General features: G+C 34.9%; 1 protein-coding gene across 1 annotated transcript; it reads right to left on the reverse strand.

The window, feature by feature from the left end:
* Positions 1-8573: 8573 nt before the first annotated feature.
* LOC139520000 (zinc finger MYM-type protein 2-like) lies at positions 8574-10714 on the reverse strand. The gene is made up of 2 exons (XM_071312342.1): positions 9824-10714; positions 8574-9274 (listed from the first exon to the last, which is right to left on the reverse strand). Exons 1-2 carry the CDS (start codon positions 10518-10520, stop codon positions 8604-8606), a joined length of 1368 nt encoding a protein of 455 aa, XP_071168443.1. The 5' UTR covers positions 10521-10714; the 3' UTR covers positions 8574-8603.
* Between the last annotated feature and the right edge of the window lie 8890 nt (positions 10715-19604).

Genomic DNA, 19604 nt, shown 5'->3' on the forward strand with positions numbered 1-19604 from the left:
TTTGGTCAGCTGTTGATTGAATGACCCAGTTTTCTGACACAGTAATGAAACCATCAAGAGTTACTCCCCTTGCACTGTAAAAATTAGTAAACACTGTCGAAAAAAACCACATAAATGTTTGACTGAGCTTATAATCTTGCATAAACATGTTTGCCATGTTTGTTTCAGTGTCTTGGGGGTATGAGGGTGGGCTTTTTTCCCATTTTCGTTTTTTACTTGTGTTAAAAACTTGTATTTTCAGAAATGATTAATGTGGAGGTAAAATGTGCAAGGCATGTTTACTACAAAATAATAACAAACCACAATTTCAGATTCAGCATGCAGATAGTATAGTTTGTGCCATGCTCAATATGTGTGGTGCATTGGTGTGAAGCTACACATATTTTTCTTTGATTGTTAATCTCCCGAGGTTCTAAAACAATATGGTCTGTATTCACACACAATGCATTATGACAAAGGTGTGAAGCATCTAAATTTTTGGCTAAATCAGTAGATTTCAATTGCAAAATTTTTGCTAAACGTGCAACATTCATTTTAGTACGTTTGGCATTTGGGTATGTAACATTGATCATCCCTAGAATATAATTATTTCTCCTCTGAGTGGCCCCAGTCCAAATAATGCATGTCCCATTTTCTGCCTCTTTACTGTTTATAAGTATAAAATTGGTATATTTTTGATAAAAATCAAAATTATTGGAAGCCATTTTGTATTCTTTTTAATCAAATAGCACTAAAAGAGTGTAACTGACCACGATTTCAGCAGCTCCCATCCGAAATTGTGATCATTGAACCATGAAACACTCCAACACCTTTGAAATAATAGTTCACAATTTGGGTCAACATTTTTAATTAATTCTACATAGGCGGTAATGGTAACGTTTTCCTCCGTTGCTCAGTCCATATCGTTTACTTGAACATGTGTGATGGCTCATATCGAAGCTGATACATTTATACATGTCTGGTTAAATTTTCGGGGTGGCAAGTGAGATTACTTTTTCGCAAATTGCTGGACCCCGGAAGATGGTGAAAAATGTCACTCTCCACATGAAATAATCCCAAAATTTTGATCATAATTAATGAATGACTATTATCTATTTTGAATTTATTGAACCATAAAACTAATTTCTGACTCTTCACATTGAATAATCCGCGAAGCTGATTATGTAAAATGTGAAGAGTCAAAAATTAGTTTTATGGTTCAATAAAATGAAAATAAATTATTGCCATTCATTATAAATAAATTCCTATCAAAAATAAGGCTCAAAGAACTTTTTATATTATTTATATTAACAATAACAACGTACACACATGTTGGCGTATGAATACACAACGTCAGAGTGGGCGTGTCGCCATCAAAATTGACAACATTGAAAATAAAACTAATAATTTTAACCAATCAGAAGATAGTAAAAACACCAAATTTATTTATAACTCAATAAAAAAATTGTCCTTTCTAATAATTTATTTCAGGTCAAATCTACATATTTCTTTTCTCATCACATCAGCTCTATACAACAGTTCTTATTGTTCATTTATGTCCATTTTTAAAATCACAGCATCCACAATTGTATGGCGGACTAATATTGTTTTTTAATTACGTCATCTGAGTTCCTCATCGCAAGGTCTATTAGGGATCCTGACCCATTTGCCCGTCTAAAATAGATGAGCTGCTTCGTCGCTTCTTGTGCCGACTAACGGTCTTGGAATTATATAAATCGGGTATCAATTTGTTCATTTTTCATTTATCTCTTCATTTATGTAAGTTTCACCTACCAGCCATCCTTTATTTTCTCATATTTAGACAGTTTTCACAGTGACCCATCGATTCTGGCATTTTAACTTTCATTTTGAAAGATTGTCATGTGATCACGAGAAATAAGCAAGGCACAATGGACTATGGGAGATGATGTATGCAAATGACCCCAGTTCAATACTCATGCATTTACGATGCAAGTTGTGTAAATGTCCGAGAGCTTCCGATTGTTCTTGCGGTAGGCACAAAATGCTTAATATCGATCTCCTGTAAAGGAGGTGAAAAATTGTGGTTGACTACTAAATGTTAGCTATCGATCTCCTATAAAGGAGGTGAAAAAAAAGTATAAATATTTGCATATTTGAGTCTCGAGGTCGTGAAATCTCTCGTAACTTGAAGTCCATTTGAAAATAAAATAAACCATGTCGGAATCGATGGGTCACTGTGAAAACTGTCAAAATATGAGAAAATAAAGGGTGGCAGGTAGGTGAAACTTACATGAATGAAGAGATAAATGAAAAATGAACAAATTGATACCCGATTTATATAATTCCAAGGCCGTTAGTCGGCACAAGAAGCGACGAAGCAGCGCATCTATTTTGGAAGGGCAATTATCCACTTTTTGATATGGGACGAGCTCTGACGTCCCACGGCCCCAGCTTGTCTGGCAAAACAGCCGTTGGACGTCAGAGTAATCTCGGACTAGAAATAAAGATAGTTGAGAGTGGTATGAGAGACAAAGAGACAGAATGTCAACCCAAGGTTGACATTTGTGTTATAAACAAAAGATAATGATAAATGAACAGCAATTATATAAAAATACATATTTGAAACAAATATTGAAAGCATGTTATTGTTCAAAGTGATTTACACACATTTTATTTTTTCAGTTTTTGGGCTATGTCGTCAAATATTTCGAACCGATGTCTAGTTCCTTCCTCGTCTGATCCATATACATGACCATCAAAATACCACGAGCTTATAATATTGTCATGTTGGTACAGTCTATTTAGGAGACCCTGGTTGAGTTTTGTAATATCATCACAAATTCTAACTTTGAGTGCTTCGTTTATATTCTTGTTTTTACGCTGAAGTGTAATTTTGGTATCCATTCTAAGAAATTTTATGAGAATTGGCCTTGGACTCCCTTCTTTCCCTGGTATTCTATGCATTGCAACAATTTCTGACGGGTTGATATCTAATTTGACTTTGTTCTTTAGTTCGTTAAGAAGAGAATGTGGTAGGTCTTCATTTCGATTTTCTGGCAATTGGTATATTTTCACATTTTTCTTACGTGAGTATTGTTCGTTCCAGTTACCAAGCCGAACACCTTCAGTTGCTTTCCTCTTGTTTTCATCAACGACATCCCTCATTTTTGTAAGATCAGAATGCAGACTAGCATTTTTTTCCAGCAGATTTCCATTTTCAAACTCAATAGTGTTTAATTTATCATATAGATGAGATATTTTGGAATCGTAATTGGTTTTTAATTTATCGGCTTATGACTTGACTTCCGTCATTATCTCTTTTTTAATTTGTTTTTTCAGGTTTTTGGATAATTGTTTAAATATCTCTGTGAAAATCGGGACATTTTTCAGGGACTGCTTGATTTCATCAAGTTCGTTTTCTATACAAATACTCACTGGGGTAAAGCTGATGACCGTAACTGCATTCACGGTCATCCCAAGATGTCGGATGAAAAATTAGGTCAGTTTCTGTATTGTCTGTTAAAGTGTTTCTAGATCATTTTCTTTACAAATCAAACATTGAGACGACGTAAATGTATAAAAGAATCACTCGGAAATCACTAATTACTACCGAGAAATGTGCATGAATTGTGAAATTCAATTTGAAAAAATTTATTAAGATGACCGTAAATCATAATCAAAATATTTTCAAGATGACCGTAACATATAACTAGGATGACCGTGATTGGTAAAAAGATGACCGTAACTTGTAAAGGATGACCGTAATTTGTAAAGGCTGACTGTAATTTATAAAGGACGAGTCGACCGTCAATTCTATGAAATATCCGTACTTGTATTCAAAGCTTTTGTTGAGTTTGTCGATCTCAATAGGGCTCGGTTAGCGGATATACATATATTTCATAAATTTCTTTTTTTTAAACTATTGGCCGTATTTTGGGTTCATGACAATGATAGTAAATTGCATATTTCTCGTAAACAATGAAATATGTATTTATTACGACGTTAAAATTTTAATACAAATTGACAGCAATACGACGAAAATTTGAAGAAACATGAATTTGTCCCTATTACACGGATGCCTATTCTACACTGTCATTTTCTATGTTTAGTGGACCGTGAAAATGGGATAAAACTTTAATTTGGTATTAGAATTAAAAATATCATACCATAGGAAAAATGTGTACTAAGTTTTAAGTTGATTTAACCTGAAGCTAGACAAACGGACAAACGAACAGACGAACGCACACACAGACCAGAAAAACATAATGTTCATAAATGGAACATAAAAACCTTAATAATACCTATGAATATTCGGTAATCGAGCCATTGTGTATGGTTTCAGAGGAAGCAGATTAAAATCTTAATATGTCTTAATATATGCAGGCGGAAACCCAGTTGAAATAGAACAAAAGAATCGTACCTCTTTGTTAGAGAAGGCGATAAATGTTTACTGTAATGTTTACTATAGTAACAAAATTTTTAACAGATATTAGAAACAAATAAAACGACAATTTTCTTCTCAATTACGAAGTGTTTAATTTTAAAAACACCATTTGCATAAGTTTTCAATTTATCTATTACATAGTAATGCAGAACAATAAGATATCAAGTCGACAACATGGGTACTATAAGTTGGATGTAGAAAATGCATAACCTCCGATTTGTTTTTGTTTTACCACGGACGAAAAACATATCAATCTACTAGTTCAGAAATTTTCGTGTCTGCCCTTCCATTAGGTGAATCAAGAAAAAAATCCCAAAAAATAGGTAACGATTGTATCGAAAAGAGAAAATCGAGTGCACCTTTTTATGTTAGGGCGGTGTATATTTTGTCTTTAAAACGTAGAAAGCAAGTCAGAGTATTTGATATAGCATCTCGCTTCAGATTCTATATTTTTTTATATATCAAAGCTACAGGTTGATTTTATAACGTTAAAAAAAGGACAGTACGAAAAGATGAAATATATGGGTCAAGTGAAATATCTATCTAATGAATCACAAAAACAGAGTAGGTGTGTTCGAATAGCTATTTATTTTTCTAAAAGTACTTGACGACAGTCTTTTAATTTGGATGATGAAAATGCATATCTTCGAGAGAAAAAAATGTTTGTGTGTGATATCTAGGGTTTATAATCTTCAACCACTGAAAATTGTTAGTCTGCCTGCCCTTCCTTCTTTTGTGGATAGCTGTCTCATTGGCAATCATACCACATCTTCTTTTTTATATATTCCACGAAATATTTTTACCATATTTTTTTTAAATGCTTAAGAATTTTGAAAATTCCACCTGACATCCGATTAGACAATAGTTTTAAGTTGAATCAATACAGACAAGATCATTAATTGATGCTCATTAGCTAGTAGATACATTTGTCTTTTAAATACAACTGACATATAAGGATCGTAATGGTGCTATGTGGATAAATGTATCGGTTTTCAAGAGCAAAATTGGCAGCGCGTCATCCCTACAATGGCTTCTATTTCTACGATTGTGAAAATGAACTGCCTGGCGTAATGGAGAGATAATTTTGACGAAGTAGAATCCTAACTGTATGAATAACATTTCTGTATATATATATATACAAATTGACAACGTTCCTCCTTGTGATACGCTATTCCTACAAGACTATTTTAAGGATCTACTTTGCTGGAGCTCACCATCACTAGTTTAGTCGTATGATATTTTCAAAATATTTTTTGTTATTTTATTTGCACGACAAAATGGAAGACGATATAATATCAATGGGTGTACATGCATTGGCATTTTTAAAAATGTGTATTTATTAAACGCCATTAAAAGGAATCCCAGAAATAAAAAAAAAACTCTTTTGTCTTGTAGTTGGAGGCTGTGCACCGCATTTTTTTTTATTATACTTGTAAGGTATCATTTTATCGCGCTTTTGTTGCATGGTTTCCCCACTTGTTCATGTGCATGTCTTGTTGCAAATTCATTTTAAAAATTCAACCCTCTACTGTAAAAAAGATACATATGGTGAACTATGCATTTGAAGCACGTCTTATTTTCTTCTACTTATAGGATAATACTCTCATATTAACACGTTTATACCACGATTAACTTCATTGGATACAAAAAGGTAGTTATATAAATACGGATATTTCTTAGAAATGACGGTCATCCTTTAAAAGTTACGGTCATCATTTACAAATTACGGGCATCTTAAAACCAATTATGGTCACCCTTGTTATGAATCTTTGATTCTGTTACGGTCATCTCGATTGTGATTTACGGTCATCGGAGCGATTTTTTCAAATCGAAATTCCTGTTTCATGCACATTTCTCGGTAGTAATTAGTGATTTCCGTGTGAATCTTTTATACATTTACATCGTTGAAATGTATGATTTGTAAAGAAAATGATCTAGAAACACTTTAACAGACAATACAGATACTGACCTAGCTAATGTTTCATCCGACATTTTGGGATGACCGTGAATGCAGTTACGGTCATCAGCTTTACCCCAGTGAATTCTATGGTCCGAGGAACTGGAGAGGCAAGAGTGGAGACGCTTGGCTGGATTTGTGATATTATGTTTATCTCCTGTTTTCTCTAAAAATGCTGATTCCTCGACATTATTTGTGTTTTTGGCTGACAGTTTATCGACTTTAACAGTAGAAATGAAACTGGTTATTTGTTTTGTTGAATTGAGACATATTTCATTACGCGATTTAAACGGTTGAAAGTTTACTTATGTGTACATCTATATGTAAGGTAAACATTGGCTAATTACTACTCACTCGGTCGTCAATTTTATAACTCGTAATTTTAACTGCAATCTTTATAATTATTGTTCTGTTTTTTTTAATACATTAATTCCAATCAATTAGTAGTAACATCGATGTAACTGAAAAGATGTAAAGAATATCTCTTAATGCATAAAAACACAAAACTCTGTGCAACAAATTCACATCAAACCTTCATGGGCGCCATCTTTTCGTGTTTGTTTTATTTTATGTATTTATGTCAAATTGTTTATATTCTTTTACTGTGTAGGATAAAGGCTGATTTGACAGCAATTAAATAAAGAACGTCTCATAAATTCACTGCACTACTTAATAAAAAGAAAAACAATTAAGTTGCTTTCTTAAAAAAAAAGAAATGTAATCGTGAACCCAAATGCCTGTTTTATACGAAATGTCAAATAATGGTTATATAAAATTCTGTGCTTACAGTACCTTTTTTTGTTGATTAAACGAAAGGAACAGTTGTATACCGCTGTTCGATTGCTATTAATCGATTAAGAAAACATAAGACAGTAAAGTACTTATAACAAACTTAAACCAAGTAAATCATTCTATAGGATATAGAAACTGACATTGATTGTCAATGTAACTGCTGTTAAATATGGGGCAAAATATTCTTGTTAAAATAATTCCATTTCCATCTCCGTCCCTCTCTTTGGTCCGAAAGATATCATTCTTGATAAGAGTCACCTACGCAGAGGAGCATTATTTATAGTGGTTTCCTCTTGGCACCTTTCGGCGCAACTATTACCCATGTGCGAAAAAAGAGAGAGGAACGTTCACTGCATATTATATATCCCTCAAAACAACAACTGATAATACTTTTTTCCGGATATTCTGTTTATAATTGATACATGTACCGTTGTATAAAATGATTACAAAAATGTATATTGGGCCAGATTATTTATTTTGCTTGTGTGATAAGACTATTATAAAATGGGAACTGGAATATTTATTTCTAAAAACTCCCAGACACAACCTTAGAATCAAATGAATGTCCACTAACATATTATGTGATTTTGTTAAAAATATATGATAAACAGATTAATACATAACTTAAAACAGTAATCGAATGTTAAATTATTACAGATCAATACACAGGAGTGGTAACATTAGTCCAGAACATATGTTTAGTATATTTATAATTGTATATGTGATAAGACAAGATTTTTTATATCTAAAATCTGACAGGCTTCCACCTCAGATTCGCATGCTGTATCACCACTAGACCAATACCAACCCTCGGGACCTTTGGTCCTCAGGGCTGATATTGGTGTCTCATGGGTGGTGATACAGCATGCGATACCGATTGATATTTGTTTCTCGTGGTGATACAGCATGCGATACGGCTTTTGCCATTTATTATTTCAGTTTGAAATGCAGATGAAAAAGAACAAAGGAAGGTTAGTTAAAAAAATCTTTGCTAAATAATATTATACACCTATTGACTGGGTGTGAGGGTAATAGCAAGTTTGTTGTCCCTGAGATACCAACTATTGCTCGAGGCGAAGCCGAGGGCAATAGTTGGTATGCGAAGGGACAACAAACTTGCTATTACCCGCACACCCAGTCATTAGGTGTTTTATTATACTGAACAACACAACTTTCAAAGAAATCTTCAAACACCTTCTGTCAAATGTAAATTAGAAGATCTATACCATACTATTTGCACATTGTACAAGTACAACCACAGTAGTATTCCAGGACCATTCATGACAATATTTACCAATTTAGTCTCCTGATTCATATGGTATCTTAAATAAAATAGTAAACAGCATTGTATGATTTAATAATGACTGTATTTTCAACAAAATATAACAAGAAACATATCGAATAATAACATTAATTGACTCACTAAAGTTACTGACTAACTGAATTTACTCACTTCTCAAAATGAAAATGTATATTGGAATTGTTAATGTTTTGAATTGAAAACCCAGACAATGGGAAACGGAAGTTATTATTGACACCTACTGTTGAACTACATGAAGGAGGAATAATATTTTGAATGTTTGTCTGATTTGACTCATAGCTTGAAATGTCCTGTAGTATTTGATCAAATTCAATATCATTAGAAAGTAAGTCAACGCTATTATCACATATTGCTGTTGTTGTATCCTGAGTTTTAACGCTCTTTTCTGATAATTCACCATTTAAACTTGTTGCACTTTGAATAGTTTCACTTAGAATGTTTGACATTTCATGTTTTTTAGTACTGCTCAGACGCTTGCAGTAGGACTTTACTGCTGATTCCGATTTGTGGCCGCTAAGTCCCATAATGTGTCGAGTTTCAATACCCCCTTCGTCCAAGACAGTTATGCATGTACTGCGTATGCAATGATTTGTGTACCTACGAGACAAATCACACTCTTCACTTATTTTAGCCATTAGATTTCCAAGAGTATTTTTTCCTACTGGACTATTGTCATACCATATATCGGCGGATTCTGTAGTTTTGGATGCACGCTTTGGACGCTGCCAAAACTCTGTCCTGTCTGGATGCAGCTTACTAAAATATTTGGTGAAAGATATAACAGGGCAATTAGCACTTCCTGAAAAAAAAGGATAGACACTTTTAATACATAATTGAAGTTTACCAGAAAAATTCTTTTTTTGGTGTGTTTATAAGATTTTTTATACATTGTTCCTGCAATTTTTGAGAGAGTTTTGATTTTTTTTAATTACAGTTTTAAGAAATAAACAACTTACAATTTCCCATAATTTCCTATCTCACAATGCTGATGTTACATTATTAATCACAGTAAAAACCAATGTTTGAGGATGTTAGTTAAGTTGATTGACCTCTGGTCAACTGGTGTAACTCATTGAAAAAGATACATGTACATGTGCTTGTAAATAATGTGTCTCATCAGTGAGTCAAGTGAACAATGGTAAAATTAAGGAATAACAGTACTGTAGTTGTGTCACTGTCAATTGCCAATTTAACGGTCGCAAATGCAGTTTTACTGGCGACGCGTATGTGAACTTCATATGTGCAAGACTCATTATAGAATGTATTCAACGTAAACTTCTTAAACATGGTTTCAGCATCATGTATTTAACCTATTTATCTATTACATTTATAACAACAAATAATTTACCTGGAATTTCATACATCCTGCCGTCTTTATCATCAACATCTGTAAAGTCATCCCCTCTATGATTTTTGGTTTGCCGTACAACTTTAACTCTGACATACCGCAGCCCTTTTGCATCTCTTTTTAACTCGAAATCGTCCCTTTGTACATCTCTTATATTCTCTCTGCCTCTATTACAGAAGTAATACAAATACTCAAAAAACACTCTCTTCTGTAATGCCTCGGGAGTCTTAAGGGAAAATTGTTCATGTTTATATAATTTCTGTAAGTCTTCAGGACAAATAGGCTCTTTGTGATTGACATTGGCCTTCCCTTCTTTTTTCATCGCCACCATCATAGCTTTGAACATATCATTTGCAGCTTTATACTCTTCATTGTTGATTATGTCTTGTTTTCTTGTTTCAGCGAAATGTTTTTGTAAGCCAAATCTTAATGTAATCAAAGATTTTTTAGCATATAATGTACCATCTGTTTTTCTGACCTCAACATAAAATTGTCGGAGTGTTTTGACGACGTCTTCTGTGTTGGCCTGGTCTAAGTCTTGTATAGTTTTATATAAACCGTCTTTTTCTAGCAAATAATCTCCTATTATCCTTTTTGATACTCCTATTACGTTTTTAGTATTTTTCGAATCTCTGTCATTCAATATTTTACTAAGATCATCAGGTTCTAAAGATGCAAATCTGCTTGTTTCTGCCATGTTTTGATCGTCTGATGTCGTCTTCCTGTTTTCGATATTTCAGTGTTTTACATGACTATGGGAAAAACTCAGAGAATCACGAATGATAAATGACGTCATTTTTGACCAATGAAAAGAAAGTTAAAAAAGTTCGGGAAATCTACTTACGAAACTATTCACCGGGTAAATAGTCTTTGAAACTATTAACTGGCAAATTGTCTTTAGAAGGAAATAGCACAACTATTTCATGTATTTTATATAGGAAAAAAACTCTTGAAGTATAATAATAATACTTAGATGTCACATATAATGAGGTTCTAGAGGGCTTTCTTAATTCTGTATTTACAACTTGTTAGGCCATTACCTCTTTAATTAATGTATGTCCATTATTCTTTTACCTTTATATTCTTAAAACATATAAAAAAGAAGATGTGGTGTGATTGCCAATGAGACAACTATCCACAAAAGACCAAAATGACACAGACATTAACAACTATAGGTCACCGTACGGCCTTCAACAATGAGCAAAGCCCATACCGCATAGTCAGCTATAATAGGCCCCGATAAGACAATGTAAAACAATTCAAACGAGAAAACTAACGGCTTTATTTATGTAAAAAAACCAACCCATTTGTCTCTATTCCTCATATTTTTACAATTATTCAAAATTGTTTAAAACTCATCCAAACCTTCATTTATATGATATAGTAGCATTGTTTATCTCCAAATAGTCGTTCTCATGGACACAAAAGGAAAACCCATTCAAACGAGAAAACCAACGGTCTAATCCATAAAAAAACTAGCAATACTTATGAACCACATCAACAAACGACAACTTCTGAACATCATATTCCTGACGTAGTACAGGTGCAAACAAATGCAGCGGATTTAACCGTAATAGGTACCAACCATCACCTTTATCTGAAACAATTGCGTACCATCACAACAGAGAAAGTCACAATTTGATCTCTGACACAATGTAAATACAAAACCAATCATTTAAAGGGGTTAGATGGTTACCAATTTCAGAATAAACAGCCATAACCTTGAACAAAATGCCGCCAAATAGAATAATGTACACAGGTAAATGAAAATAATGTTATTGTGAGGTAAACGTGTAAATGGAGAACGGAAATATATTTACAAAATAAATAAATTTGTTGTTCATAGTACGATAACAGAAGTGATAACTTTAAGCAATACCAAACGCTTATAAAATCTGGTATTAAAAATAGTAAAAATAAAATTCGAAATCTTTTTTAAAACAATTAACAAAAATACCGAACTCCGAAAAAAAATAAAGGAAAATCCATTAAACCTGATCGAATCGAACACTCTATTATATCAACTAGTAGAACGAAACAATTGTCATAATCATAACTTGGTACAGGCGTTCCAAAGAAATTGGTGGATAAAAAATGGTTTTATAGGTAGCTTAAAGTAAACATTCAAATAATCAACAAAACTAGAAGGCTTGCTTCATATTTGGATCTTTATCTTAATACAGACATAGATGGACTATGTCAAACTAGCACACGGATTTCTGACAAACGTGACGATAACAACTTTACAATGGTCAACTTACCATTCCTCAGAATTAACATTCCGGCGGGCCCATCGTTTGACGTTTTAATTAGAAAGTACCATCAGAGGGAGAAGTTTTTTAAATGTATCTTCTTCACACAATTATTAATTTTTAAATTAATGCTAAACTTAAAAAATCGAAAATTTAGAATAAAACAAATATCCGTTTTCACCTTCAATTTACTTAAATTTTGAAAAGTAGCATATACTGTTTGCCTGTCAATACATATTGTATGCAGAGAGCTCACATTGTCTTTTATAAATAAACTCATCATAGATACCAGGACTAAATTTTGTATATACGCCAGACGCGCGTTTCGTCTACAAAAAACTCATCAGTGACGCTCGAATCCAAAAAGTTAAAAGAGCCAAATAAAGTACGAAGTTGAATAGCAGTAAGAGAGCTGTTTCTCTGTTAATGCATACTATTTATAGGGAAATACTTTGTCTTTTATAAGAGAGAGTTTCCATGTCAATACATATTGTATGCAGGGACTTCACATTGTCTTTTATAAGAGAGTGTTTCCATGTCAATACATATTGTATGCAGGGACCTCACATTGTCTTTTATAAGAGAGTGTTTCCATGTCAATACATATTGTATGCAGGGACTTCACATTGTCTTTTATAAGAGAGTGTTTCCATGTCAATACATATTGTATGCAGGGACTTCACATTGTCTTTTATAAGAGAGTGTTTCCATGTCAATACATATTGTATGCAGGGACCTCACATTGTCTTTTATAAGAGAGTGTTTTCATGTCAATACATATTGTATGCAGGGACTTCACATAGTCTTTTATAAGAGAGTGTTTCCATGTCAATACATATTGTATGCAGGGACTTCACATTGTCTTTTATAAGAGAGTGTTTCCATGTCAATACATATTGTATGCAGGGACTTCACATTGTCTTTTATAAGAGAGTGTTTCCATGTCAATACATATTGTATGCAGGGACTTCACATTGTCTTTTATAAGAGAGTGTTTCCATGTCAATACATATTGTATGCAGGGACTTCACGTTGTCTTTTATAAGAGTGTTTTCATGTCAATACATATGGTATGCAGGGACTTCACATTGTCTTTTATAAGAGAGTGTTTCCATGTCAATACATATTGTATGCAGGGACTTCACATTGTCTTTTATAAGAGTGTTTCCATGTCAATACATATTGTATGCAGGGACTTCACATTGTCTTTTATAAGAGAGTATTTCCATGTCAATACAGATTGAATACAGGGACTTCTCATTGTCTTTTATAATAGAGTATTTCCATGTCAATACATATTGTATGCAGGGACTTTACATTATCTCTTATAAGAGAGTGTTTTCATGTCAATACATATTGTATGCAGGGCTTCACATTGTCTTTTATAAGAGAGTGTTTCCATGTCAATACATATTGTATGCAGGGACTTCACATTGTCTTTTATAAGAGTGTTTCCATGTCAATACATATTGTATGCAGGGACTTCACATTGTCTTTATAAGAGAGTGTTTTCATGTCAATACATATTGTATGCAGGGACTTTACATTGTCTTTTATAAGAGAGTGTTTCCATGTCAATACATATTGTATGCAGGGACTTCACATTGTCTTTTATAAGAGAGTGTTTCCATGTCAATACATATTGTATGCAGGGACTTCACATTGTCTTTTATGAAAGAGTGTTTCCATTTTAATACATATTGTATGCAGGGACTTCACATTGTCTTTTATAAGAGAGTGTTTCGATGTCAATGCATATTGTATGCAGGGACCTCACGTTGTCTTTTATAAGAGAGTGTTTCCATGTCAATACATATTGTATGCAGGGACTTTACATTATCTCTTATAAGAGAGTGTTTTCATGTCAATACATATTGTATGCAGGGCTTCACATTGTCTTTTATAAGAGAGTGTTTCCATGTCAATACATATTGTATGCAGGGACTTCACATTGTCTTTTATAAGAGTGTTTCCATGTCAATACATATTGTATGCAGGGACTTCACATTGTCTTTTATAAGAGAGTGTTTCCATGTCAATACATATTGTATGCAGGGACTTTACATTGTCTTTTATAAGAGAGTATTTCCATGTCAATACATATTGTATGCAGGGACTTCACTTTGTCTTTTATAAGAGTGTTTCCATGGCAATGCATATTGTATGCAGGGACCTCATATTGTCTTTTGTAAGAGAGTGTTTTCATGTCAATACATATTGTATGCAGGGACTTCACATTGTCTTTTATAAGAGTGTTTCCATGTCAATACATATTGTATGCAGGGACTTCCAATTGTCTTTTATAAGAGAGTGTTTCCATGTCAATACATATTGTATGCAGGGACCTCATATTGTCTTTTATAAGAGAGTGTTTCCATGTCAATGCATACTGCATATATGGAGATACTTTGTCGTTCTTTAGATACTGTTTTTCTGTCAATGCATACTGTATATAGGGAGATACTTTGTCGTTCTTGAGAAACTGTTTTTCTGTCAATGCATACTGTATATAGGGAGATACTTTTTCGTTCTTGAGATACTGTTTTTCTGTCAATGCATACTGTATATAGGAAGATACTTTGTCGTTCTTGAGATACTGTTTTTCTGTCAATGCATACTGTATATTGGGAGATACTTTGTCGTTCTTGAGATACTGTTTTGCTGTCAATGCATACTGTATATAGGGAGATACTTTGTCGTTCTTGAGATACTGTTTTTCTGTCAATGCATACTGTATATAGGGAGATACTTTGTCGTTCTTGAGATACTGTTTTTCTGTCAATGCATACTGAATATAGGGAGATACTTTGTCGTTCTTGAGATACTGTTTTTCTGTCAATGCATACTGTATATAGGGAGTTTGTTTGATAATTTGTTCAGACCCAGATCTATATGTAGGATTAAATATGTACCTTCCTATGACCCGTCATCATTGTATACATATATCTAGAATAGTTAGGGCAGCAAGCAATTGATTTTCGGGTGCGTGGGCCTTGGATTTTTTTTTTTTGGGGGGGGGGGGGGGGGGCAAACTTGTTTTCAGATTGAGCCAAAGTGACTTGTAATTTTTTTCCAGACAAAGTAACTTGTAACTTTTTAGAGGCAAAGTAACTTGCTAGGAGGGTTTGGGTTTATGCCCCTTTTGGAGATCATCATTTTGAGTCGAAACTGTCATTTTCGATTACAAATCGTCTCTGATCAGATAAAGTTAATGAAGATGAAAACAATATTTTGCAGGTTCAGTGCGACATTTAAATTAAATAAGAAACTTGTGTTTTGGTCACTCATTTTTGCTGTCCCAATACTTCACCTTACAACGACAAAATTGTTCGGGTACGTAAAATAATTGTTGAATTCTAAAATATATTCATTCTTCCCGTCATGTTCCCTTTTGGTGCTAGTTTGCGACGGCAAGTCAATTGTTATCATAGGAATATATGTAGCTACATGTACAATGCTATATATATACATATTATTCAAATACTAATACATGTATTTTTCAATATTCTCTGTTGTGATGGTACGCAATTGTTTCAGATAAAGGTGATGGTTGGTACCTATTACGGTTAAATCCGCTGCATTTGTTTGCACCTATACTACGTCAGGAATATGATGTTCAGTAGTTGTCGTTTGTTGATGTGGTTCATAAGTATTGCTCATTTTTTTTTATTAGACCGTTGTTTTTCTCTTTTGAATAGGGTTTCCTTTTGCGTCCATGAGAACGACTGTTTGGAGATAAACAATGCTACTATAGTATATAAATGAAGGTTTGGATGAGTTTTACACAATTTTGAATAATGGTAAAAATATGAGGAATAGTGACAAATGGGTTGTTTTAAGAATATAAAGGTAAAAGAATAATGGGCAAACATTAATTAAAGAGGTAATGGCCTAACAAGTTGTACATACAGAATTAAGAAAGCCCTCTAGAACTTCATTATATGTGACATCTAAGTATTAATATTATGTAAGCCCCAATCCCACTAGACCACGATCGCACCACGCTCACCGCGATCTAAAATAAATTTAGATCATGGTGAGGTCGCGGTATGAGCGGCATGGAAATGTTAATTTTCGTTGCGTTCACAATGCTACTACGTCCTGATTACGCTTCTACAACGATCCCGCTACGATTAAACCACGTTCTCACCGCGCTTATTCTGCGACCTCACTACGTTTATAAAGATCTTTCTACGCTCTTCACGTTCTCACCACGACCATACCACGAGTTATCCGATTGCAACACGATCTTACTGCGATTATAGCACGTTCTTACCACGATTATACTACGTTCATACCGCGATCTTACTACGTTCTCAGCAATACCGTCAATATCGTGTTTCATATCAATATAGTTCCATTCCTTCTATTTCTGATTAAAACGAAGATTTCTCGGAAACAACACAGTCATGCCACCAAAATCTACTAAAACACGTGGGCGTGGTGGTAGGGGTTGATGTAGAGGCAGAGGGAGCAAAGTATGAACGCCATACTAAACTCCAAATAGTACACAAGAAACTAAAATTAAAAATAGTACAAGACTTACAAAGGCCAGAGGCTCCTGACTTGGGACAGGCGCAAAAATAGTGGGGTTAAGCATGTTTGTGAGATCACAACCCTCCCCTATACCTCTAGCCAATGAAGAAAAGTAAACGCATAATAATACGCACATTAAAATTCAGTTAAAGAGAAGTCCGAGTCTGATGTCAGAAGATGTGACTAAAGAAAATAAACAAAATGACAATAATACATAAATAACAACAGACTACTAGCAGTTAACTGACATTCCAGCTCCAGACTTCAATTAAACTGATACTATACATATAAGTAGTATAATCTTGTCATCAAGAGATGTCGGAACGACCAATCAACCTAAATTACAACCTATTGCTGATCCATAAAGCTCAAATGACGATATTTTAGTGAACGATAGCAGAGATGACACAGATGTGTCAATATATATAGGAAGATGTGGTATGAGTGCCAATGAGACAAATCTCCATCAACGTAAAAATCTATAAAAGTAAACCATTATAGGACAAGGTACGGCCTTCAATACGAAGCCTTGGCTCACACCGAACAGCACGCTATAAATGGCCGAAAAAATACTAATGTTAAACCATTTAAACGTGAAAAACCAACGGTCTAATCTACATAAAAACGAGAAGCATGGTTGAGCCGTTAGAGCAAATGGATAAATACATTTAGACAAACAAAATCTAGGGAGTTTTTTTATATACATGTATTTTATGTGAAAATGACAATAATAATGATGGTCGTAGTGTGAACGTAGTCAGGTCGTGAGAAGAGCGTAATGAGGACGGCAAGGGCGTGCTAGAATCGTTCTATGGTCGTGAACAGCGTGGTAAAGTCGTAGTGGAAGCGTAGTTGGGTCGCGGTGAGGACGTGATGGTCGTAGTAAGGTCGTGATAACGTCGCTGTGAGATCGTAGCGCAATCTCTCCGAATAGAATCACGCTTTCGCTACGCTCTCGCTACGATTGTACAGCGACCTTTGCGATCTTACTACGATCTTAGTGCGCTCTCACTACGCTTTTACTACGACCTAATTTCGCCACGACCGCACCACGATTGTTTTGAACATGTTCAAAGTTGGCCACGCTCTTCACGATCTTGAAGACCTCACCACGACCGTGGTACGACCTTACTGCGACCTACACGATCGTACCGCGATCATCAAAATTTGCATTTTTTTCACAGATCGTAGTGCGATCGTGGCCTAGTGGGACTAGGGTATTAGCAAAGATTTTTTTAACTTATACCCCAGTCCCACTAGGCTTCGATCGCACTACGATCTGTGAAAAAAAGCAAATTTTGATGATCGTAGTGCGATCGTGTAGATCGCAGTAAGGTCGTATCACTGTCGTGGTGAGGTCTTCAAGATCGTGAAGAGCGTGGCCAACTTTGAACATGTTCAAAACAATCGTGGTGCGGTCGTGGCGAAATCAGGTTGTAGTAGAAGCGTAGTGAGAGTGCACTAAGATCGTAGTAAGATCACGAAGGTTGCTGTACAATCGTAGCGAGGGCGTAGCGAAAGCGTGATTCTATTCGGAGAGACTGCGCTACGATCGCACAGCGACGTTATCACGACCTCACTACGACCATCACGTACTCACTGCGACCCAACTACGCTTCCACTACGACTATACCACGCTGTTCACGACCATAGTACGATTCTAGCACGCCCTTGCCGTCCTCATCACGCTCTTCTTACGACCTGACTACGTTCACACTACGACCATCATACTAATTGTCATTTTCACATAAAATATATAAAAAAGCTCTCTAGATTTTGTTTGTTTGAATGTAATTATCCATTTGCTCTAACGGCTCAACCATGCTTCTCGTTTTTATATAGATTAGACCGTTGGTTTTCCCGTTTAAATGGTTTAACACTAGTAATGTTTTGTCTCCGTTATAACGTGTTGATTGATGTGAGCCAAGGCTCCGTGTTGAAGGCCGTACATTGGCCTATAATGGTTTACTTTTATAAATTGTTACTTGAATGGAGAGTTGTCTCATTGGCACTAATACCACATCTTCCTATATATATTGATACATCTATGTCATCTCTGCTATCGTTCACTAAAATATCGTCATTGAGCTTTATGGACCAGCAATAGGTTGTAATTTAGGTTGGATTGGTCGGTCCGACATCTCTGCTTTGCTACCTCTGCCTCTACATCAACTCCTACCACCATGCCCACGTGTCCTGGTAGATTTTGGTGACATGACTGTATTGTTTCCGAGAAATCTACGATTTAATCAGAAATAGAAGGAATTGAACTGTATTGATATGGAACACGATGTTGACGTTATTGCTGAAAACGTAGTAAGATCGCGCTATGAACGTAGTATAATCGTGGTAAGAACGTGTTATAATCGCAGTAAGATCGTGTTGCAATCGGATAACTCGTGGTATGGTCGTAGTGAGAACGTGAAGAGCGTAGAAAGATCTTGATAAGCGTAGTGAGGTCGCAGAATAAGCGCGGTGAGAACGTGGTAGAATCGTAGCGGGATCTTTGAAGAAGCGTAGAGAGGACGTAGTAGCATCGTGAACGCAACGAAAATTTACATTTTCATGCCGCTCATACCACGACCTCCCCACGATCTAAATTTATTTTAGATCGCGGTGAGCGTGGTGCGATCGTGGTCTGGTGGGACTGGGGCTTTACCTTCCTTTGTTCTTTTCCATCTGCATTTCAAACTGAAATAATAAATGGCAAAATCCGTATCGCATTCTGTATCACCACGAGAAACAAATATCAATCGGTATCGCATGCTGTATCACCACCCATGAGACACCAATATCAGTCCTGAGGACCAAAGGTCCCAAGGGTTGGTATTGGTCTAGTAGTGATACAGCATGCGAATCTGAGGTGGAAGCCTGTCAGATTTTAGATATAAAAAATCTTGTCTTATCACATATAAAATTATAAATATACTGAACATATGTTCTGGACTAATGTTACCACTCCTGTGTATTGATCTGTAATAATCTAACATTCG

The sequence above is a fragment of the Mytilus edulis genome, chromosome 1, assembly GCF_963676685.1.
Source record: "Mytilus edulis chromosome 1, xbMytEdul2.2, whole genome shotgun sequence".
Lineage (NCBI taxonomy): Eukaryota > Metazoa > Mollusca > Bivalvia > Mytilida > Mytilidae > Mytilus > Mytilus edulis.

What these genes read in the sequence shown, in the direction of transcription:
- LOC139520000 (XM_071312342.1), bottom strand. Translation starts at nt 10,520, where the DNA reads ATGGCAGAAACAAGCAGATTTGCATCTTTAGAACCTGATGATCTTAGT. An exon ending in CAGGATGTATGAAATTCCAG is followed by an intron (nt 9,275 to 9,823) that starts GTAAATTATTTG and finishes CTTTTTTTTCAG; the next exon opens with GAAGTGCTAATTGCCCTGTT.